This window comes from Typopeltis vanoorti, chromosome 5 (genome assembly GCF_054136105.1).
Source record: "Typopeltis vanoorti isolate ZY-2024b chromosome 5, IOZ_Tvanoo_1.0, whole genome shotgun sequence".
NCBI classification, from domain to species: Eukaryota; Metazoa; Arthropoda; class Arachnida; order Uropygi; family Thelyphonidae; genus Typopeltis; species Typopeltis vanoorti.
Genome location: NC_143553.1, coordinates 2,034,545 through 2,056,763, shown reverse-complemented (window position 1 = coordinate 2,056,763; position 22,219 = coordinate 2,034,545). Strand labels below are relative to the sequence as shown.

At 40.3% G+C, this 22,219-nt stretch overlaps 1 protein-coding gene across 2 annotated transcripts in view; it reads right to left on the bottom strand.

Moving 5' to 3' along the window:
- Positions 1 to 3,602: 3,602 nt before the first annotated feature.
- Positions 3,603 to 22,219, bottom strand: part of LOC150106186 (toll-like receptor 4) — a 32,276-nt gene continuing 13,659 nt past the window's right edge. For both annotated transcript variants that reach the window (XM_090393023.1, XM_090393024.1), the window contains exon 3: positions 3,603 to 6,373. In XM_090393023.1, the coding sequence (XP_090249149.1) occupies positions 4,013 to 6,373 (2,361 nt within the window). In that variant the 3' untranslated portion in view covers positions 3,603 to 4,012. The remainder of the gene's footprint in view (positions 6,374 to 22,219) is intronic.

Below are 22,219 nucleotides of genomic sequence, written 5' to 3'. Positions count from 1 at the left end.
GTTGTAATGCGGCAAGGTGGTTGAACTCGGAAGCCTCGCATTATAATCAGCTTAACAAATTAAGAACGTCTTTGTGCTCTTTTACGTGACGAGCGAATAGCGACTGTTCGCAAATTTTAAACGGGAGTCGATGCAAAACCAAGATCGCTGTAATCACGCGGTGTGTTAATAGCGCGCACAGCTATTCGGAATATTGATGTCTGGAAGCAGGTGGGGATGTTTAAAGCAATCATGGACGCGACGGGTTGAGTTTATGCACTTCGCCACTCGCACTGTACAGATGAAGAAAAAAAAAAGTTTGCAGTGGGATGTTTTTCAAGCGACGCTGAAGAAAGTCTCACAGCAAGAATCGGCCGGAAGGAACGAAAAATGAATTAGGAATCGCAAAATGAACGCAAAAGTACTCATTTCTGTTTGGGTCGCTACGGGAATGGAAGAGAGTTTGAATTTTCACTCAAAATCTGTCTCGAAATTTCCAGTTGAGTCATTAGAAATATCCACCTTTAATTTTCGGAAGGAGCCGACACACCCTTTCGTGTTTTATCTGTGATACAGGGTCTGTTTTTTTTTTTTTTTTTTTTATCTACCGTTCATTTCCGTTTCCGTTTTGGAAATGTGTACGAAAGGAAGCTCTGACAGCTAATTTATGTGACGTCGAACAACAAAAAACAAAACTTTTGCAAGGTGTCAGCTGAAAGATACTGCAAAATGCATCCGTAACTCTTTCGAACTTAAGGCTTTCAATAGCGAACGTTCGCGAGGGATCATTTGTGGCTCCACAATTCTGGTTTAACCGTGAAAACACAAAAATCAATGCACTTACTTTAAAACGGCCAGTATTTTATTTACATTTTATCCACTTTTTTTTTATCATCATTGACGAATATTTATTCTATTTCCTGCGTGCTCCATAAAACGTCGCTGCCCTGCAAAAATCAAACTTCTTTCTGTAGGTAATATATTTTCCAATACTTTACAAATTTCAGGGCAAGAATAAAATACTGGCAGAAATTCTTTGTGGGTCTTCAAAATAAAACTAGTCTCAGCTGGATGTTACAAATAAATAAGCCCTCTGCGTCTTTTTATTCTCCACGAAAACAGTTGGCGCCCATCATCATTGCTGAAATATTAGAGTGATCATCACCAACCCGCATGGACGGATACAATGGTAGGCAACCGCCATCATCTCGTATTCCTGATCCCAACTAGTGTATTGTAGCCTGTAGTGTCCTTATGTCTGCGATAGCTTTTTCTCAATGACGAGATTGACAACCGAGGATTTTTCCAAAGGTAAAAAAAAAAAAAAGTTTGCCAAAGATCACCTAGTTCTAGAATTAACTTAAGAAAAGAAAAAAAAATCCTCTAGGCACTGACTAGGATCGAATCTATGAAAGGTTCCTAGCAGTGTCACAGTGGTTTCCACGAGGTTAATTAGGCACCAGTCAGAACTCTCCCTTTCTAATACTAAACTACAAAAAATGTCCATCACAAAGTACCATCTGATGGCCAAACTGTGATGACCTTCATCGTTCAGGTTTGCTACTCGATATTATATGGAAATACAAAAATATCCGCACCTGGAAGACATCCGCTCAAACGCTTTCCTGTTGGGAGCGAAGAGAGGCAAGTGAAAAACGTTTAGCCAATCAGTGGTTGGTGACTTCCACCAGCAGGGAGTGGAAGAAAAACTGTGGAGTAAAATATTGCTTTGATCAATCAGAAAGCTGCATCTCTCGCATATTATTTCCGCATATAACACTCCGAGGAGTCAAAGGAGTCGTGGAAGGGTACTTCGCTTCACACAACCCCACTACTTAAGCCAAGCACTTGCTTTATTCAGTTAAACTGAATCTAAACTTTCTTCAGTTGGCAATCTCATATTAATTGGCTCTGATATGGAATAAGGCTGTTTTGTAATGCGCGAAATTGGAACGCCTGCGTCGCACTCATTCTGCTGTGACATTTGACACTTCCTAGATCGGAAAGAGAGACTACGTTGAACTAAATGCATCACGAAGTAATACAGGAAAAGAGATTTTTCATTTCCAGTCGACAAATAAATTCGCATTTGTTATTTATGAATGTGCACACTTGGTAACAAGGCATCAACTGGAACTTCGACAAACTAGTGGCCTGACGTCTGTGTACAAAGGTTACCGGCCTTCCTTCTGGGTTACAGACCACACTGTGATTTCCGCTTCATTAACGGAACACCGTACACACCGACTTTCAAACAGCAAGCAAAATAATCTCTCAAAGGGTTTTGTAAGATCTCTTTAAGTGCATTCCGTCCCAGCCAGCACCAATCAATCGGCTTCAAAAGGCCGCGTGTCTCGTAAAGTTTTATCAGTGGGGTTACTAAAGCAAGGGACTTAGAAATAAACGGCTATCATTATGAAAAACTGGATGGCTGCAAACCTATAAGTGGAGTGCAGCCATCCGGTTTTTCATAATGATATCCATTATGTAACTGGAGTCAATTACAAATTCGAATGGTCTGCATTATAAATTTCAACTGCTTGTACGAGAAATGTCATTTTGAGGGTTGAACTGCAGCAATTATTAGGACGGCAGGCATCCTCTGTGCGCCGTATTATGTCATGTGTGACGCCAGCGTTTCATTGTTGTCATCAGCAGGCATGCGCTATCCATCGCTTTGCGTGGCCCGTTAATCGTGCAGGTCATTTAACCCCACGCAAAAAATCGAGACAAACAGCCGACGTGACCAGGACGGAAGCTCATTCGCATATACGATGAAAGTGATGAAAGGAATATTTGGTGATGAAAAGCTTAAGCGGATCGTGAAATTCTTTCTGAAACAGTCAGCTATTTGCCTGCTTCGAGATCAAGTTTCAGCGCGACTCATCAGCAAAATTTAAACTGCGATGTTGACCTGAAACGAATTTCTCTGAAACAGCGGAGAAGTGTGGTCCACCCGTGGATCTGCCTCGCAAGTTTCAGTTTTAAAGGAAGTTTCCTTATTTCAACGCCGTTTCAGAATTCTTCCTGGTGAGGATGCGCGGCACCACTGCTGGCAGTGAATGCGTGTACGATTACCGTTGGGTCACGCACACGTTGCGTATCAATCAGAATTTTCATCCGCTTCTGCTCCTTCCTACCAAACGCCAGTTTTTCGCGGTTGATTGTCTGAAACGAATAAAAGTGGGCGCCTTATGTGAGTGGCAAGGACTAACTCGCTCGTTTACGTATCAGACGGTATGAAAAATCCCCGGAGAAGAACGGGGGAGGGGGGGGGGACTCTGCCATATCAGAGCCACACTGGCTGACTTACATTCGTTGCAAGAAAAGAAGAAGGAAAAAAAAACCGATTCCTGTCGTACTAAGTGCCACAATTAGAAATCGCGAATGTCCGGTTTGTGGCTGGAAATGATCTTTTTGTCGGAGTGCCGTTTTCAGAGCTCGAAAGGAGACAGGAACCCACGAGAATAAGAACGGCAGAGAATTCTGTAACTAACATTAGAACATTTCGCACACGCAAAAGGCGTGGGCGGGCAGAAGAGATTTGAAGAACTTTGCGTTCTTAGTGTGAACGAAAGTGCATAATTCGTCGCCTGCTTTAATCGAGTGAAAACGCTTTCAGCGAAAAATCAGAACTTCGCATTTATTTCAGCTTAAAAAATTACACAAAGAACATCATTCGCATAAAATTCGCCTGTTTTAGCTTTTGTTCTTATTTGCACGCACGCACACCAACAAACTGTTTCCTTGTATGCTAATTATCACATCCTTTTGTTTATTGCATTATTTTATGAGCCCACGTGAGTTTTTCGAATGAATGAGCGAGTCCACGAATTTCAGCCGAAGTATTGGCTTTAACCAAGTTGATTCAATTCTCGAACCTTCGGTTATGTCTCGTTGACGCCGCGGTTCTGACGGAATGGACGAAAGTGGTGATCAACATTGAGCGAGATCTTTAGGTCTGCGTTGGTTATTGCACGCAGCAGCAGATTTCTGGTGTGACCAAACCCATTGAAGAAAGAGAGAAATATTCCTAAGCGGACATGCTGTTCGTTATGTGCATTCTGTGGTCGGACACGATTAATTCTTTCAGCTTCATCCAGAAAGTCCATTCTTGTTCCTTCTTTTGGGGCCATTCGATGCACGGGCGAGTCCTCATCAGATACCTGAGCTTGTTGTTCACGGTGTCTGCTGGGAAATCGCTGAGTTTGATCAGCACGAGTGCATTCCGCTTCTCGTGGAAGAGTCGGTGCTGGGCGAGGTGCATCTCCAGCAGACACCACTGACTGTTCAAGAAGTTCTTCGACAAAACGAGAATCACCTTTCGGCTCGTCCCGATGCACTCGATGATGTTGTCTGTGATGTTGTTCCCTACTATAAAGTCCCTGTCGTGCAGGCAGAGCCGAAGACCAAAATTCGGACCTTCGAGACGAGCTTGCAGTTTATTTTTCACCCACGATAGATCTTCGGCGTTATACGACACGAAGGCGTCGTACTGGTATTTATTATAGGATTGCATGACGTCATCCTTTGCGACTTTCAGCCGGCAAACGAAAATGAAGTAACGAATGTACCATCTGAAACGATAGATGAGGTAAGCAAACAGGATCACGGCAGACGTTGTGCTCACCACCGCAGCAGTCAGGAGGATTGCCCATTTCGTGGCGAACAGCAAGCTTTCGTCGTCCCTATAGCAGATGGTGAGCACGGACATACCTCGCAGATCTTCTGGCGTTGCACACGTGTAATTCCAGCTGTCCTCTTGGTTTTTAAGCCAGTCGAAAAACTCTGGTGAGCTACAAGAAGAGCACGTGAAAGGATTGCCTTTCAGGTTCACTGAGGTCACGTGACGGAAATCACCGACCATAGAGCCAGATATCGAACTGAAATTGTTGAAAGCTAGATTTAACGACTGCAAGTTGGTCAGGTCAGCAAACAGCATTCCGTCCCACGAATTGATGTTATTTCCTTCCAGAAGTAAATCTTTGAGAGGCAAATCCTGGAATAACTCTCCGCTAAGAAACGAAATGCCATTCCAACTCAAATCCAGCGTGTTTAGGTTTACGAGAATGGCAAACGGCCTGCGCTGTTGGCTGAAAAGAACCCCGTTACCTCGGAGAAGTAGGGTCTCCAATTTCTCCAGTCCCGAAAATGTGTCATTGGATAAGATCTGTAAGTGATTCCCGGATAAATCAAGAAACTTGAGAGTCTTCAGATGAATAAACGCCTGTGGGGCGACATCAGTCAAATTACAATTCCTCAAATGGAGATTTATCAGCGATCGGAAAGGTTCAAATGATCTGTCTCTAATCCAGTTAACCGGTGTGTTGTTTATTATCAAGTCCGTAGTTGTCGTCGTAACCGCAACAAATCCGTGAGTTTCATAATAAGGGTCAAATCTGCTTTTTGGAACGTTTCTTGACAGATCCAATTCTTTCAATTTGCGCAAATTATAGACGGTGAATGGTATAGTGGAAAGTCGATTCCCACTCAAATTCACTTTCTCTAGACTCTCCTCGGTAAGTGTCAAGGCCCACATGCTGATACTCTCTAACTGACCCCCAGGAAGTTCCAGTATGGTGGTAGCCGTTGATAACGGAAGCAAATCTGGTTCAAGAGTCTTAAACGGGAGATTCTTAAAGCGCATTTTTTGTATCTGCAGGCCAGTGAAGAGGGCGAGCACATCTTCCGTGGCGAGCGGCGTGCCGTTTCCCAAGGCGACTTGGAGCACTGATATTACCGATTGCTGCAAGTACGGCTGCATTGATTTCTTTATTTCCTGAAGTTCGGCAACAGAAGAATTTTCTTTCTCCTCCTCCCCCTGTACGGAATAAGCGTTCCTGCCACTTTCCTGCTTGTAACCGAAATCGACAACTTCTATGTCGTAGGGACAATTCTGGTGGACGGCCTGGGAACTCTTTTTCCCGTTTCTCATCGTCAGGAGACCCACAAACGGACGCACATCCCTATTAAACTTTATTGCAAGCCGAAATTCTTCGACTGCGCCAAGCACGGGCTCTAATGAGGGTGCCCAACGAAGCGTGGTGTAATCCAGCGGACTGTATTTCGTAAACGGACTCATTTTCTCAATCGTCACATTCCTGGCTTTTAAGCAATGGACAGACGACGTGTCCTCAGTCACCTCGTCTGTTCTGTATTGCACGGAAATCTTAAATCCAGAAGACACACCCAAATCTCTATCAATGACCTCTGGCGAAAGGTAAAATATATCGCACGAGACACTTAAATATCCCTTTGACGTCTTTCCGCAGGTGCAGGACTTGAGTTTTAATTTCTCCACGTGGGCAATTTCTTCGCAGCTTAATGAAAAATGCGTCGCCTGCGAGTCAACTGTAGTGATAAGTAGCGATCCAGTCAGAACTAACAGCGAGATCTGAAAAACAAAATAAATTCAGACGTAAGAAAGGTAACTTTAAATACTAAGCACAAATTCTCGCACGCTCATACAGGTAGAATATTTTACAAAGTTAATTTTGGTCAGGTTTCTCTCGTAATTTTCTCTCTTACGTTCTGGTTCGTTTCAAAAGCAACTCTAAAATATATAATAATAAAACTATGCAATAATAATAATAATAAAACTATGCAATCTACTTACAGCAATAAAACTCGCTGTTCCACTGTACTTTTTTTCACAATAAACTAAATGAAAATATTTATTCTCACTCATCGCTCGTTTGGCCCTTTATTCGTGTAATGCTTAGACGAAGGAACACCCTCTCGTGTTTGACAGCCAAGTCAAATGCGTGAAAAAAAGTTCCGATGATCCTGTGAGTAATCTTTCACTTCTTCTTTTATTTGATCATCATCATCATGCATATCAAGGATTTAGGCCCAGTATGGCCGGCCTTAGAAGTCATCGTTGAATCGTTTAAGAGGACGTCCTGGTTTTCTTTTTCCTAATGGCTTGTACTTTAAGGCTTGTTTTGGTGATCTTTCTGTTTTCATTCCTTGAACGTGTTCCATCCATTTATGTTTATATTTTTTAATTTTTTCTATTACTGGTTCTTGGTTTAATTCTTTCATAATATCTTCGTTTCTTTTGTGATCAAATAGGATATACTTTGCAGTTTTTCTCATAAACTTCATTTCTGCTGTTGTTAATTTTTGTTTGTCTTTTTGTCTTATTGTCCAGATTTCGCTTCCATACATTAAGACCAGGCTAAAAGTATTGTATACTTTTAGCCTGGTTTGTTTTTGAACTAGGTTTGGTTTAAATATAGAGTTAATTACACCTGTTATTTTTAAATATTTTGCAATTTTTATGTTTATATCGTTTTCATTTTCATAAGTGATCATACATCCTAGGTAGTTAAATGAATTCACCTGTTCTAAGATCTTATTATCTATTACTATTTTAGTTATTGTTGGATCTTGTCCTTTAAAGGCCATAGTTTTTGATTTTTCTGTTGATATTATCATACCATAATCTTTGGATATCTCATTTAGATTTAAAATAGCTTTCTGCAAGTTATCTTCGGAATTTGTAATTATTATTTGGTCGTCTGCAAAGAGGAGAGTGTTTAAGTTAACTGTAGGTGAAAGTTTAATTCCTTGATGTAAATTTTTATTCCATTTTATTATTATTTCATTTAAGTAAATATTAAACAGAGTTGCTGAGAGGGGACATCCCTGTCGTACCCCCTTGGTTTATCTCTCTCGTAAACGATAGCTCGTGATTTAATCTTATTTGTATTTGATTATTTTCATATATACTTGTGATAACTTTTAGGATATTATTTGGTATTTGTCTTTCTTTTAATATGTTAAATAACACGTTTCTTTTAACTTTATCAAATGCTTTTACAAAGTCAATAAATGCAATATGTGTTTCTAAATTGTATTCTCTTCTTTTCTCTATTATTAATTTTAGGCAAAAGGCCGGACCTATACATGATCGTCCTTTTCTAAATCCATTCTGTACTTCTAAAATAAAGTTTTCGGAATATTTCATTAGTTTGCTATTTAAAATTATGCTATATATTTTGTAACAGGAATTTAGAATACTTACACCTCTATCATTTTAGGGTCATCTCTATTACCTTTTTTAAAGATAGGAATCACAATTGCTTTTTTCCATTCTATTGGGGGGTAACAAGTTGTATAAATTTTATTTAAAAATAATAAGAGTCTTTCTTTGAATCTTGTTCCTGCATATTTATATAGTTCTCAACCTAGCTTATCTCCTCCAGGTGATTTTCCGTTTCTTGTTTCTTTTAGGCTGATTTCATATAGCCATTGTATATTTGTGTCATTTAATAGTCTAGTTTTATAAACAAACGTTTAAAATTTCGAATTCTTCTTTAGTTATTTCATTTTCGTTAATTCTTTGCCAGTTGTCTTTTTAAAAATATTTGTCTGTCCACAATTCTGTCTTCTAATTTCATTTCAGTGTTTAATTTTATGTTTTCTTTGGTATCTGCACTCAAGTGTTTCAAAATCTTATATGCATTGGATGTTATTTTATATAAATCATGTTTTAAATTAGAAACAAATTTATTCCATGATTCTGTATGTCTTTTTCTGACTTCTCTTTCAGCTATGGCTCTTATTCTTTTATATTCTATTTCATCTTCTAATCTTTTACTGCTTAACCATTTGTGATAGGCTTCTTTTTTCTTTTTGATTATTTCTTTGATTGTATCATCCCAGATCTTCAGTTTTTTCTTTTTATTGAATTTTTTGGTCTTTCCTAAGCTTTCATTTGCTGCTGCATTTAGTGTCGTTTTTATATTAAGCCATTCTATTTCAATTTCTTCATTTTGTTCTATTTTATCTAGATATTGGTTAATTCTTTGTTCATATAGCCATTGTACATTTGCCATTCAATAGTCTAGTTTTATAAACAAATATTTCAATTTTTCTTTCTGTTCTTGTTACTTGTAGCCATTTAGGTGGTAATCTTAATTTTATTTTAACAAGGAAGTGGTCACTGCTTATTTCATATCCTCTGTCAACTTTAACATCTAACAAAAACTTTGATGTCTTTTCATTTAATATGAAGTAATCTAATATTGATTTCCATCCTCTTGCTGCCCAAGTATATTTATGTATGTCTTTATGTTTATAGAAAGAATTCATTATTTTTAGGTTATTATAAACTACAAAGTCAATCAATTTTTTACCATTCCTGTTTAGAGTATGTTCTCCATATATTCTTATATTACAGGGTGGCCATAAAATAACTTTTCCTCTTTGGAGGCATCTGTAGCTAAAACCAATAAACGGAATGAGACCAAATTTTATATTGAGACTTTTGAAGGAAAGAGGAGATGATTTCTGCGAAAAAAGATTTAGTACCAAAATTCGCCGATAGGGGAAATTTGGCGCTGGAGAAGCCGAAAACAAGCGGATAATTACATTAAAGGCAGATAAAATGGAATAACAACATTTCGACGGTGTAAGCGACAGCCGCGTTACTCATTGCAGCTGGATATGTAGCGCGTGATAAATAATAGATAATTAAACAATGATAAATAATAAATAAAAAAGACAATGATAAATAATAATAATTAAACTAAAACAACAACTTGCGAGAGACACAGAAATTAATGTAGTGCTTGAACTCACAGGAAATAATGTTTTATTCATCAGAATCAGGGTTCCCTAGACCACATACACGATTTTCAATGTGCTGACCTTTCTTGTGTACAACAAATTGCATCCGGTATGCGACATGCTCTACAGCTGAGCGTAAGGAGTCGGATTGGATGTTCATAACAGCCCGTTTTATGTTCTCTTTCAAGACATGCAAGTTGGGAACGCCACCAACGTACACAACGGATTTCCAATACCCCCACAGCCAAAAGTCACATGGAGTGATGTCCGGGGATCGAGGCAGCCATGCCGTTGGAAAGAACTGACTGATAACCCTCTCGTTACTAAAATGTTGGCCTAAAAGGCGCTGTACTGAACGTTCAATGTGTGGCCGCGCTCCATCCTGCATAAAAATTATGGAGTCCAAACATTGTCTTTGTTGCAATGCAGGAATGACAACATTTTCCAGCATTCGTCGATAAATCTCTCCAGTAATGGAGCAGGTTGCAGGACTTGTAGGGGTAATATGCTCAAAAAAGTATGGGCCTATCATGAAATCGGCTGTAAAGCCACATACACGGTTACTTTTGGAGAATGCAGTGGCACTTGCTGGATCGCTTGGGGATGTTCGGATGCCCAAATTCTGCAGTTGTGAGTGTTGACCGACCCATTCTGATAAAAATGAGCCTCATCACCCCCCCCCCCCCACACACACACACAATATTCTCCAAGGCCAGTCATTGTCGACCTCCATTCGGGCAAGAAACGTTAGCGCGAAGGTCATGCGCTTATCATAATCTGCGGTAGTCAGTGCTTGCACACGACTGAACTTATACGGATAGAAGTGAAGCATTTTCCGTAAGACTTTTCAGACTATACTATAAGCCATATCAAGTTTGCGGGCTATGGCACGAGCGCTTAAACCAGTACGGGTCCTGTGTCGTCGAACACCGCAGTAGCAACGTCTGTTAGTGTCTCTTCTTGCACTGCTTTCCGTCCTCTGCCAGGTCTAACTCCTAGTGATCCAGTTTCTTCAAACTTTTTAATCATAGCTCTCAGTGGTACAGCTGACATAGGACCTGTATGCGGGTTATGAAGCCTTCTAAATTCCCGAAGGGACACTACGGCATTGCACTGTTTAAGGTAAAACAACTTAACAAGTAAAGCACACTGAGGCAAGGTAGGACGCATATTGAGCACAATTCGTCAGTCATTCGAATAGCAGTTTACTGCATTTACTCAAATATCTGACTGCTTTCGACTCCTCCAGCGCTAAAATTTACCCTATCGGCGACTTCTAGTACTAAATCTTTTTTTTCGCGGAATTCATCTCCCCATGCCTTCGAAAGTCTCAATATAAAATGTGGTCTCATTCCGTATATTAGTTTTAACTACAGATACCTCCAAAGACGAAAAGCTAATTTATGGCCACCCTGTATTATTAATTTTCGTGTTTCCAATTCTTGCATTTAAGTCTCCTGCTAAAATTACATAATCATTTTTATTTATTTTATTATAAATATTTTGTAGTTGATTATAAAATTCAATATTATCCTGATCTCTTCCTTCTTCTGGGGCATATAAACCAATTATTGTTAAATAACCTCTACCTATTTTTATTCTAGCATCTATTATTCTTTCATTCCATAATTGATAATGTTTTAACTGTTTTGAAAGGGAGTTATGAATCCAAATCATGACTCCTGCTTGTGCTCTTTGGTCTCTGTCGACTCCATTGTATATCACATTAAAATTTTCGGTTCTCATGGTTCGTTTTAATTTCTTTTTTGTTTCAGTGATTACTGCTATTTTAAAATTTCTTTCATTTAATAATTGGTCTCATTCTATTTCTTTATATGCTATTCCTCTTACATTCCAGTTTGCTATGTGTATTATATTTTGTCGTTTCCATTTTCGTTTTACCTTTTCCATTTCAGGGTCGTTTTCCATAGATTCAATCCGATTACCTTTTTCTGTCAGCTTAAAAGTAGAATTATGTTCTCCATGTCAGGTGACTATCCTGACAATGGATAGTTCAGTGGTAGGGCCGCTACCTTAAGGCTTCTGAACCAGCCTTCTTTCAAATTTTAACCCATACGAGGAATAGGGTATACTGAGGGGGAAAGAGTAGATTATAGTGGAATAGAGTAGAATTATAGTAAAGGTTTATAGAGGGGATATGGTTATAAGGCCAGAAATGGAAAGACCCCATGGCCCTCGAGTACTCTAATAGCATAAGGATCATAAAATAAGAAGAGTTGGCTGATAAGGCCTTATAGGAAAGTTAAAGTGAGTGGATCTTCCTCAAAGTAGAAGAAGTGGATAGATCCAGCTAGGGGACCACGGGAGTGACACTTCCCTTACAATCAAAATGATTGCCCCTTTTGGCCTTGTTTATTTGATAATTTGGTGAATATCGCAAAGATGCACTCAAAAAAAAAAAAAAAAAAACTCCAAATCACCAAGTGAAATTAGTATTCCACCAAGCGATTAAACTGAAATTGGTTTTCGATTATTTAAGGAAAACCTAAGAATATTTCCAGATTTTAAATCCTTATCAGAAGTTTGAATTATCGTCATCATAGGAGATATTTTGGGAGTTAAGAACTCATCGACGGAGGCCACCCTAACAGAATCCCCTTGTCCTCTCTCCCCAATTTCCATATAACAAAAAATTCCATCAACCGATATCCTACAATACCCTTTTAGAAGTTCCAGCCTATCAAAGCATTCTGTAAATGCTTTATATCAGTAGCACCCCCCGACTTCCCTACTTATTTTGTATCGTCAGCACACAACTTGACATCTCCTGTCAGGTCCTCTCCAATATAATTAATACACACCGAACAAGAACTGATCCCGAGTACACCACTGGCCACCTCGACGTTGGTGTTTCTGCGAGACGTGCCACGAGCGTAACAAGGTAACACAAGAAAAGAGTGAACGATCAATTTTAATAGGCAAATCTTTCACCCCGAATATTACGTGTCATCAGGCAGTTTGAATACAAGTAGAAGGTGAACCGTGGATTATTTATAAACAGAGCCGAGTAATGTTATACACAGAACAACGCAAATTTATAACACGGGAAACGTTGTACAGGCATACCCAGGACACATTAAATTCCAGACCATCGTCGCATAGCGAATCACTGCTACTTTTACTTTACTAAGAACTTTATATTAAACATCTGCAGCAACAGTAGTGCGAGCTAAGTTAACCTGCAGCCTCTCGCGGTGTTTGATGCACCTTCGTCACTAAATTTAATAATTCTTAATAACTATTGTAATAGGTTTGTGCATCTTCTTTTCACTGGAAGCATCGGCGCCCTCGCTTGGAATTTTATTCGCTATCACGAACAATGCAATAAAAATAATAGCAGTTTGTAATTCACAGCGAAACACACACACAAGAGATGGAGCCAGAAAACGACGTCTTAAACAAGCAGTTCACGAAAGCTGCATTGGTGGCTTCACGGGAGTGTCATGTTGTTAAAACCGTCGTATGAGCTATTGCAGCATCGTATAAATAAGCACTGGCCATCATCGAAAAGCGAGAAGCGTCATAAGGCAGGGTATTATGGGGAAAAAAAAAAGTTTAAAGAAAGCTCCGAAGCCTTGCTCCACGGACCGAACCTGAATTGGAATGACTGCCTCTCCCTGCCAAGATATGGGAGTCTTATTCTCATCAAACATCGTTAACATTTTCTTTTTAAATAATACAACGTTTCCTCTATTATTCATCTGCTATTCATCTTACTTTTTCAAGTAATCCACTGTTTGTGTTCTACTTTGCATTCGAACTTACTGATGACGACCAGTAATATTCCGGTTGAAATATTTGGCAGTTAAATGTTAATTTAACTCTTCAATTACTTTGTTTTATTAAATTTGATTCACATCAGCCATGAACCGCTCTGTGTGATACCCGTCGTTAGACTGCTTACTCAAGTCAAGAGTTGGGATTGCCTTTCATGTCGCATCCTCTCAAATGCCTTAGCGACGTCCAATAGCATCACAGTAATTAGTATTTTATCACATGTTTTTATTAATATAATTCAATATTTAGTATATACATTTAAAATGGCGCCAATGTAATGCTATAAAAAGCGCCTCAGGCGAGGTGCTTTTTATAGCATTACATTGGCGTTAATTTTTTTAACTTTGCTACAGTGGCGTAGCTGGGGGGGGGGGGGGGTGCGGTATTTTGAGCCTTTCTCTATACGTCGTTTTGACATTTTGCAGCATTGTTGGTGTGTATTGAGAGGGGCGGAAAATTTTTTGCCCGGGCGGCAAAAGCTCTAGCAACGCCACTGTCCTGCTAACGAGGTTATTGTACACATGGAGGAGGTTAACGAAAACGAACTAACCGCCAAAATAGCGAAGTTGAAGCAGATCATCGGAGAGACGACGAGGAAATTGCAAAAAGTTGAGAGGCGTTTAAATGAGCACAGGGAGAAAAAGAAAAATGAACAGGAAAATAAGAAACAACAAAGCAAGGAAACAGGTAAGTGACATTGTTAGTAAAAAGAAAGAAGTTATTTGGTATGGCGACTCTATAATGAAACATGAATATAGATGAGAGAGTTATAACATCGAGTTTTCCTGGAGCGAAAATTAAAAATATAACGCAAGCAATTCAAGAAAAGAAAAGTAAACGAAATCGTAGTTGTAGTGGGTACGAACAATTTAACTAGCGATAAGTTCAGTATGAGAGAGGACATGAAAGGATTGCTGGAGGAGGCGAGAGTGAAGAGAAAGTGAAAATCGTCAGTATTTTACCTCGTTATGATATAAATGAATTAAGAAGCGGGGCTATGAAGGCAAACGATTCGATGCGTAGGCTGTGTAGAAAGAATGGATGCGAGTTTTTGGATGTGTGGAGTGAGTTTGAAGGAAGACTGGATTTATATAAGAGGGATGGACATGTGACAGAAGGAACTCGAGGACGAAGAGTGTTAGATTTGATTATAGTGTCAGAGGGCGTTTCAGTTAAAGACATAACTATTTTGCCTCCGGTTGGCGACAGTGATCATGCGGTATTCACTTGGGAAATGGCTAAGTTTATGAATGTTCCATTCAGAAAAGGTTGCATGCTGAACTACAAAGCAGGAAATTATGACCAACTGAGGAGTATACCGAGTTCAGTGGAATGGGATCGGTTGCTGGATGGGAAGAATATCGACAGTGCATGGGAAGCATTTAAACAATACTTAAATGATGCGATATCAGAATGTGTCCCGAGAGTTCGAAGAATAAATAGAGTAGGAGTCAAATGGATGTGTAATCTTATTAAGCAAGAGATTCGTAAAAAAAAGGGGGATGTGGAAGGAATACCGTTTGCATAAGGATGACGTCCATTATGAACGTTATAAGCAGCATGCTGGAATAGTCACAACTGTTGTACGGAAAGCAAAGTCTGAGTATGAAAAAAAACTGGCACTGCTTGCTGAAGACAACCCACAAGAATTCTATCGATATGCTGCAAGTAAAAGAGAGAATGAATATGAAAGAATAACTCTTCTAAATCCAGATGGAGTGAGGGTTACAGATGCGGAAGAGGTTGCTCAGTTAATGAGTGCCCATTTTGTTAACAGCTATCAAACCTGGTTAAACGCAACATTGAGCTCACTGTTACCTCTTCACTAGATGAAGAAACGCAGGTGCGTGAGGCCGGGGTATTAGAGCTGTTGCAAAAACTGAATAAGAATTAACAATAGGGACTGATGGAATATCATCACATGTGCTAAAAGGGTGTTCAGCTGAACTGGCAATTCCTTTGACTAGGCTGTTTAATATGAGTCTCAGAACAGGGAAGATTCCGCAGGAATGTATGGTAATTCCATTGCACAAGGGTGGTGCAAAGACCGATGCATCAGCTATACATCTCAGGAGTGGTGGTGAAGATTTTGGAAAAATTGGTTAGGGCTCGCATTCAGAAATGAGTTGAGGGTGAATCTCTACTTTGCAATAAACAACATGGGTTTACTAAGGGAAGGTCATGTTTTAGCAATTTGCTCACATTCTATAACAATGTAACCATTGAACTAGACAAGGAGAATGGATACATCATGATACTTTTGGATTTTGCTAATGCTTTTGACAGAATACGGCATGGTAGACTGTTGCATAAATTGGAGAAAATGGATTTGGGTTATACAATATTAGCATGGATATGAGGATGGCTGACTGACAGATAAAAAGTGGTATACGGAGGATCTGAGTCTGCAAGGTTTAAGGGGCGATTCCTGAATACCTTCGGGTGAATGACTGGCCTGCTACGCTATTCCTCTCTTCTAGGGTAGCAGCCCTGGTTGGGTTAAGTTTCCTCGCTTGCAATAACTCATCAGATGAAGGCTCCGACTCTTATAGGCCGGAGCCAGGAAACTCGTCGAGTGTGATTCCAGATGTCTGTTTCTTGTTTGGAGGTGATCCTGACACCCGTCCCTGCGGCGTCCTCATGAAGAAAGTTAAAAGAAAGCTCTGCAAAGACTGTCATCAACCCATTTCTTCAAGTTCTAATCATGCTTGTTCCGGCGTTCAAGGAGTTCCAAATCTTAGATACTTCGTGTGGCAGGTCTGCGATCGTATATTCTCCACCGCAGTCGGCTTTGGCGTGAATCGCACCTCAATAAGAACTGAGGCGTCAAAGCACGTTGGACTGCTGAAGAAGAAAAGATCCTGGCCGCTCATGAGATCGAATTGACGGCTCGAGGGATAAAGAACATCAATGACGCTTTATTTAAGGTGTTCCCATTAAGATCTTTGGATGCCATCAAGTGTTATAGACGGAAAGCCTGTTACAAAGCCTTAGTTCAAGAATTGGCAGCCCATTCGCTACAGGTAGGGACAGGTAATATCTTCTATCCCTTCCTCTCCATCTTCCAGCCACCATCCTGCTGTTGAAGAAGAGGCTTTGATTCTCAGACTGACATCATCTCTAGACGATCCTCCTCTTCCGGAATATAACCATCAAATTCTTAAATCTCTCATCCAGACTCACCTTCTGGGAATGGATATCACAAATGAGTTGAATGACTACCTCCATGCTGAATTCTCTGAACACTTCATGCCTCGTCAACATCAGCCTACGTCTCATTCTACAATGACTTTGTAAAATAGGAAGCAGAGGAAGAGGGCCTATGCAGGCCCTCTATAAAAAGAATATAAGGCAATGTGCCAAAATCATCCTTGACAGTGCTTCCCCTCTACCCTTAGCAGACTTACATGATGATTTTGTTAAATTCTGGAGTACAGTCTTTTCTGCTTGACCACTACACTTCCTTCATGATGACCAACCTACGATATTGAGGTCCATTCCTGCCCTTCAAATATACCAGCCTGTCTCCATACAGGAGATCAAAGCAGCTCTTCCATCCAATTTCTCCGCCTCCGGACCTGATGGCTTTCCTGTGGCTAGGCTTCGAAAGGTACGTTGAAGAGTCTTCAAGACTTATTGACCATTCTCCTTTCCAGTAAAGCAATACCATCATACCTACGTGCTTCAAGAACTATCTTCATTTCGAAGAAAGAAACTTCAAGCCGTACACCAGACTTTAAACCTATTACCATCTCCCCAGTGATACTTAGACTCTATCATAAAATCTTAGTCAAACGACTTCAGCAACATATGCAGCATGATTATAGCCAGAGAGCTTTTGTCCGTTCGGACGGCTGTGCCGAGAATATATATCTTCTCTTCGATTCCCGACGCCGCTTTAAGCCTCTATACATGGCGTCGCTGGACCTCCAAAAGGCCTTTGATAGCGTCTCCCCTCCTGCTCTCCTTCGAGCACTGTCTATTGCTGGATGTCCAGAACCCTTTCTTTCCTATGTTATGGAGCTATACTTGGGTAGCTCCATCACTATTATCACAAGGTCCCGTGCGACTTCTAATCCCACAGTGCGGGGTGTTCGCCAGGGTGATCCTCTATCTCCCATTTTCTTTAACTGAGTCATAGATGAGTTTCTTCACTCTCTTCCTAGCCATATAGGCTACTCTACTCTCTAGGCGCTTCTTCTTTTAATGCTATGGCCTTTGCGTACGATCTTTTTACCGTAGCCTCTACTAAGGTAGGCTTGCAGGAACTCCTTGACCGGGCAGTTGACTTTCTCTATTCGTAGCTTTTCTATTAATATAGAGAAGTCCTGCACTTTAGCTCTTCTCCCCTCTGGTCGTGACAAGAAGTTTAAGGTCAAGACTATAGAGTTTTCCCTGCACGGGAGGCCGTTCCATATTTTGACCATCCGGGAAGAGTAAAGACACCTCGGTATCATGTTCACCCCCAAAGGGAAGGTCTTCTGTCTCTTCTATCCTAGAAGCTGGGATCGCTTCTTTGAGGAAAGCTCCTCTCAAGCCCCAGCAAAGACTGTTTCTTCTTTCCCACTATCCCCTACCTAGCTTTTACCAGAAGATGGTGCTTTGTAGGACCGCCTGACACCCCTACTGCATATTTCCACGCGAGGGTGAAGGACGGCGGGCTCGGGGTTCCATCACTTAGACGGCTGATCCCACGCTTGCGGCTGTCCAGAATCACGAAGTTAGAACTATCTTCTTCTCCTATCTGCAGAGAGGCTTTCTATAGCCCATTAATACAAGAAGACTTTAGGCAGGCTAAAGGCTGGTCCCATTATCAAGGTCTTAATTGAGTCAGCACCCGCAGAACACAAGAGATGGCCATCTCTGCTGCATGGTTCTGTAGATGGTGCTCCTTAAAAGATCATATCTGGTGATTCCCAGTATGATTGGATAAGGGATAGCACCAGACTCCTCCCTGGGTTCGAGTATATTGATCTTATCAGGACGAGGATTAATGCCCTGTCCACTCGAGCCCGTACAGCTCGATGGGGTAGTGACGACTCAAACTGTAGGGCTGGCTGCCACGACAGTGAGACATTGTATCATATAGCCCAGTGTTGCTTCCGCACCCATGGGGTATCAGTGTGCGGAGGCATGACATCGTGGTCTCCATTCTGAAAGACCGCTTTAAGAACAAAGGCTGGGAGACAGCAGTGGAACCACATTATAGGCCCTCCGCGGGTTTGCGTAAGCCAGACTTAGTGATTAAAAGAGATGGTGACGTTTGGGTAGTTGATGCCCAGGTGGTGCGAACAGGACGCTCACTAGCCTATAGCCACAATAATAAAGTAAACTATTATAAGAATAATCAAGATGTAGTTAGTAAGATACGGGAGGAGCATGGGGTAACTCTGAGGTTTACCAGAGCCACCATCTCTTTACATGGCGCAGATAGCTACAAGGAGTTAAAACAGCTTGGGCTTAAGCAGAAGGATATAAAAGTTCTTTCCTTGAGGGCCCTACAGGGCGCACTGGTGGCATGGCGTTGCCACCAGAGAATGACTACAATGATAACTAGAACATGCATAGGATAAAACACTTGTAAAGGCTTAGGCGATATCAAGTCTGGACAAGATGTCTGAACGTGATGTAAGGGTAGTACTGCCCATAACCATTACAAAGATTAATAATAATAAAAAAATAAATAAATAACAAGTGGTGTACCACAAAGATCAGTGCTTACTCCAGTGTTATTCAATCTATACATTAGTGATATCTGGAAGGATTTGACAAGCGACATACAGTTATTTGCTGATGATACAAAGATAGGTAGGTTAATCAGGAATGCTGCTGATATGCAGTACTTGCAGAATGATTTGAATAGGCTGGAATTGTGGCCATGGGAAAATGGGTGTCAGTTCAATGTCAGTAAATGTAAAGTCATTCACTTTGGCGTGTTTAGATATCGTATTATATTGGTGGGATTAGGCTAGAAGAAACTGATGAAGCTAGGGATCTTAAAGTGATAGTAGATAGGAAGTTGAAGTTCAGGGGCCATGTAGCAAAGATTGCAAATACAACTCAAAAGATAATTGCAATGCTGAAACGAACGTTCACATGTAAAGATAAGGATGTTATTTTGCCTCTTTACAAGGCCTTGATAAGATCTCACTTGGACTATTGTGCGCAGGTCTGGTCTCCTGGTTCCTGTTGTGATTCTGATATAGTGGAGAGAGTGCTAAAAATGATATCAGAATTGTGGAGTACTGATTATGAAGACAGATTGAGAATTTGAAGACTGCAGACATTAGTAAACAGGAAAAAGATGATTGAGATTTACAAACTTCTGAAAGGGTCATACAGGATTTCGATTGAGGGAATTTTTTAATTTATGGAAGGTGGGGAAAGGACAAGAGGGCATCCTTGGAAGCTGAGAATGAAGGCCACCAAGAAGGGCGTGAGGGCTAGATTTTTCTCTCATAGGGTGGTGTATGATTGGGATGAATTGCCATTGGATGTTGTGAGTGCAAGCAGTGTGAATGAATTCAAGAATAAGTATGATAGCTGGTGGGTGTAGTATGTGTCCTCCCTCAATGAGTCTGACTCCCTGGAGATACCTCCAGAGAGTCTGAGATATTATTATTATTTAATTAATAATAATAATAGTGTATCCATTCACTTTATCCACCTCAGCATTCTTATATAACAGGAGCAAATTGCACAGATGTGATCTCCCTTTAGTAAACCCACGTTTTTCTTTGCAAAGGACAGCTTGTCAGTCGCCCCATTTCGGTACGCGAAATCCTAACCTCACTAAAATCATCATCACACCACGGATACTGACAGGTCGGTAGTTATGTTTTCATAACCCTTATATAAAAGGAGATTCTTTGTTTTCCTGCGGGATCATTCCTGAGCTCAGACTCAAATTATACAATCAGGTCCTCCCTCCCTGGAAGAACCTAACCGAAGATTCCTTTAGCATGCCGATATCCCATCTGTCCTATTTCCGAATCCTTATACACCGCTTGCAACAGTCTACAACCTTCTTTCCGCCCATCTGTTTAATTCAAGTCGGGTAACAGCGTGTTGCATACACCAGTATTAGTGAATAAAACACTCATCACTTGAATTACCTCATCTGCTTCTGATAATAGGGTACCGTCAGCATTCATTACAATTATTTTTCAGCATTCATTCTTTCTATTACTTGCAGCATGACGATAAAATTCTTTGGAATTTCTTTTAGACTCCGCAGCCAATTGCTTTTCATACTCCAACTCTGCTTCTGTACAATACTCGTAACTCTTTTTTTTTTTTTTTTGGTCTGCGCTTTATATATATATGTAATCTCTCTCTCTCTCTCTCTCTCTCTCTCTCTCTCTCTCTCTCTCTCTCTCTCTCTCTCTCTCTCTCTCTCTCTATATATATATATATATATATATATATATATATATATATATATATCTTCTTATTATGAATCTTGCTTAATAAGATTGCGCATCCATTTCACGCTCGCCCTGTTCTTCGGATTCTAGGGACACATTCTGGTACTGCAACATTTAAGCATCTCTTCAAAGCTTTTCATTAATTGTTCATATCCTTCCCATTCAGTAATCGATACCATAGGACCGAATATAGTATTCTCTTGAGTTTATCATACTTTTCAAGTTTGTAGTTCAGCATTCAACCTACTCTAATTGGAGCGTCCACATAACTAGCTACCTCCCAGTTTAGTGCGGCATGATCGAAGTCACTAACTAGTAGCAAAACATCCGTATCTGATACCCGTTCTGACTATCCTTGACTTCGAATTCCTTCTTTTACATGTTGCTTGAGAAAGTTGTCTCGCAACAAATCAATAAATTTTCTCTGCTACGTAATCAGTATTCGGATAATTTAAGTCACTCATGATGATTATTAGTTCAGTATCCATCAGCGTAATTTGGCGAAGCCTTTTATCGTCCTCGGCAACTGAACGGCCAAGTGCGCAGCAGCATTCCACTGTGTCTTTCATTCAATAATTTCATTTTATATTAGTTTGCACTTCACATCAGAAAGCGTCAATCTCACTGCTACGTTTTCATACGTTTCTATCTTTGCACTCAATTTATCTGATATCTTCAGTGTAATCTCCCTCATTTTTACCTGTTCTGTCTCCCCCCCCCCCAAAAAAAAACATACTTTTACACTCTATTCCAGTTCTACAATTGACTCTGAGAGGCAGTTTTCACTCCTGCTAACAATCTTATGTCACAAAATTTTCGCCAAGACAACCAACTGAACCTCTTTGTTCCTGATGTTCCTGGCTTTTTCGTATATCTACGTCTGCCTGGTCCAGATGGTCAACTAATTCTCTCTCTCTCTCACACACGCACACACACACCATTCAATGTCAGTACCCAAAGCGTACCTCTCTAAACTTCACCAGCTTCGTAACCATGTTTGCTGATATTTCTATCATTATAATGTTTACCTACCTTAGCTGAACTTATACAGATTATCACTGTATAATCCTTCCACGATGATCTAGTTTCTCTAACGCTGCATTAGGTATCATTCTAATAGATAATTTCTCTAAGCACTCGATGCCAAATCTATCCAAGTACAGGCCATCCCTCTTATACGTGTTTTCTGTCTTATCAAACTCACTCCGCATATCCACATCCATTTCTTCTATACAACGCATCGACTATCACATTTTGGTAACACATTAACAATTTTCACTCTCTCTTACTGTTCTTTCTCGCTTCCAGCATCGTTTTATATTCTCTCTCTCACACCGTATGTATCTTATCCTGAGGTTTTCAAAACTTTCAGCTTTTTCTAACTTCCGTGTCGATTGTTTACTAATTTGTTTCAACGTAGAAATTTCATATGTGAAATT